Source organism: Myotis davidii, unplaced genomic scaffold (genome assembly GCF_000327345.1).
Source record: "Myotis davidii unplaced genomic scaffold, ASM32734v1 scaffold1695, whole genome shotgun sequence".
NCBI classification, from domain to species: Eukaryota; Metazoa; Chordata; class Mammalia; order Chiroptera; family Vespertilionidae; genus Myotis; species Myotis davidii.
The window spans coordinates 66470-69264 of NW_006286298.1; the positions used below are offsets into that span (position 1 = coordinate 66470).

Genomic DNA, 2795 nt, shown 5'->3' on the forward strand with positions numbered 1-2795 from the left:
AAAAAACACAAAGATATGAAAGGCGTCGGCCCTGAGTGGTGGGGAGAGACCGTGTTGGCGAGCGCCGACTAGTGATTCCACGCAGGCACCGCGCTAATACGGGCTGAGGGCGCACCGGGCGAGTGGTGGGGAGAGACCGTGTTGGCGAGCCCGGACTAGTGATTCCACGCAGGCACCGCGCTAATACGCTCAGCCTTCCACACGCACAACTTATTTACTCCCTGACAACCCCCGAAAGGGCTGTATGGTTACCCCTCCGTTTCACAAATGGAAACTGGGGGCGAGGTGACCTGGCCAAGGAACAGACCGAAGCCTGGCTCGGTAGGCCTCACTCTCAGCGCTGCTGCCTGGGAGGCTGGAGACGTGTGGGAGGAGGCCCCTGGCACCGTCAGTGCACTTGCTGTTCCCGAGTGGAGTGCGGCCTGACGTCTGGCTCTCCCAGGTACAGCCCAGCATTACGGAGGAAACGCTGAGCCAGAGGAGCCAAGAGCAGAGAGTTCTATGTACTTTGAGAGTAAACAAAAATGAAAAGTGCATAATCTGCAACTCTACTCTGCATTCTCCTGCTGGAGCGCGTCCATCGAGCCCTGCCTCGGAAGTCCTCCGTGCCGCGGCAGGTCCGAGGCGGGGTGGGAGGTCGGGGGGAGCTGGCCCAGCTAAGTGGAGGGACAAAGCAACGTCAGCCAAGAAAAGACACAGAAAGGGGCTGAGGCCAGATGTGAGACGCTGCTGCAGGGCAAGGGAGTGAGGCCTGGAGGTGGACGGGGGAGGGTCGCTGGGGTGGGCTCATGCTGGAAGCAGAGTGTCGCACTGGGGGAGCGCGATCTGGGGGAGGCCGGCCCGGAAGGGAGCAGGCGCCCGTGCCCGCGGGGTCATTTCAGGGAACGAGCAGTGGAGACCCACCCGGGAGCCGGACCAGGAGGGAGAGACAAGGAGCAGCTTAGCGACGAGGGCAGAATGTGGGCCGGCATCCAGCAGCCTGAGAGCCATGGGAGCGGAGTGGCCAGGAGAACCGGCTGCAGGGACAGGGTAGGCGGTGGGACCACGGGCGTTTGGGGGAACTAAGACCACCCACCAGTCCCTGGGCAGCGATTCGAAGGGTTCCACCCGACCCACCCTCTCAGCCATGAGGTGCTGGAAGGGGGAACAGCTGTGGCCCCTAGATTAGCCCTGATCCTCCTCTTCTACCTGAGGATTAAAAGGGGAGGGAGGAGAGCCGAGTTAGGCGGGAGGAGAGGTAAGAGGAAGGTGACCTCTGTTTGGAGGGCCGGGGAGGAAATGTGTGGGGATCCAGGCTCATTTTGGACTTAGGGATGGAGGAGAGGGGGCGAGGGCAAGAAGCTCAGGCACGTGGGTGGAGCCTGAAGAAAGAGTTCAGTATCCAGTAGATGTGAGCCAGGACTGCTCTAGGCATTTCACACACAACTCAGCTCCTCCCAGCTGCCTTTCCACGCGGGATGTACCCCAATCCACAGATGAGGGGACTCATCTGCAGGGAAAGATGGGGCACCTCCAGTTCAGGCTCATCCAGACAATGTCCCTGGGGCTCGGCAGCCACCAGAGAAAGGAGGCGGGGCCCGAAGTGAAGCGCGCGGCCTCGTCAGCACCTTACAGGCAACTCGGGCGCAGCCCGCGGGTCACCTAGCGCCGGCCTGTCAGCACCATGGACAGGGGCCTCTGCGTCCCGCTCTGGCCCCACCTCTCGGCCCGGGCTTTGGCAAGCACCAGGCACTGCAGCAGCGGCCAGTGCCAAATTTTGACCTCTGCGCGCGCGCGCGCGCGCACACACACACACACACACACACACACACACACACCACTGGTGGCCTTGTTTTTGTCATCTCTCTTCTCTCCCTCGTGCATGAAGCTGGGGCTGGTCCCTGGATTCTGGGAGGAGGTGAGGGGTGAGCCCAGCATGAAGAAGGAGGAACGCCAGTTAGCTGCTGGTTGGAAATAGGGTCTGAAGGGTGTAGGGTTGGAGGAGGTAGGGGAGGACCTGTGATAAAGAGGCTGGGAGGCCCAGGAGTTGCTTCTAGAATCCTGTTTGATCCCTATTCCTTCTCCGGCTTGTTCTGACCTTTAAGGACAGGACGTGGATAAATTTATCCCTGGGTGTTGAGTTGCAGCTACTGCAGTTAACTTGCTCAGGCCCAAGGGAAGGGCTCGGGGACCACTGCCGGAGTCCCCTAGAAGACCTCAGGGCCACACACACACACACACACGAAATGCTGGAACCTGGGCACAGGGGGTGTCATGGCACTTACTGGTCATCGATGATGTGCTTGCAGGAGGTGGAGACGATGTAGCCAGCTGTGGAGGCCATGACGGCTTGGACAGAGGACACCAGCCTAGGGAGGGAGAGGCAGCAGTGGTAGAGGGAGGAGACACACCCCTTGGCTTCTCCTCTTTACTGTCCGGTTACGATGCTTTGGACTTGGTGACTTCTCAGGTCCCTCCATGCCCATCTTTTCCCAAAGCTGCCTGTCCCAGGGCTCGGCGCCACCACCTCAGCTCCTGCATTTGCCCAGCTGCCACTCCTCAGTTCCTCCCGTTCCTGGCTGCCGGCTCCCTTCCCTGCCCTGTGAACACTGAGTTGCCTTCCTCCCAGCACACCAGGGAGGTCATTCTGGGGTGAGGCAATGCTGAGAATGTGTGGCTGACAACAATGCCCCTTCCCTGGGGGGTGGGGGGGGAGACAGCACAGGATGGCAAGGGGAAGCCCTGGGCCTGTACTTGCACCACTCAGCTGCCCCGTCATCATACTGCTCATCAACTAGTCCCTTAGTGACCCCAAA

General features: G+C 60.6%; 1 protein-coding gene across 1 annotated transcript in view; it reads right to left on the minus strand.

The window, feature by feature from the left end:
- FAM57B (family with sequence similarity 57 member B) overlaps window positions 1-2795 on the minus strand; it is a gene marked incomplete at its 3' end in the record, with an annotated part of 5168 nt that overhangs the window by 1242 nt on the left and 1131 nt on the right. The window contains exon 2 of the mRNA XM_015560056.1: window positions 2265-2348. Coding sequence (XP_015415542.1) covers window positions 2265-2348 — 84 coding nt within the window. The remainder of the gene's footprint in view (window positions 1-2264; window positions 2349-2795) is intronic.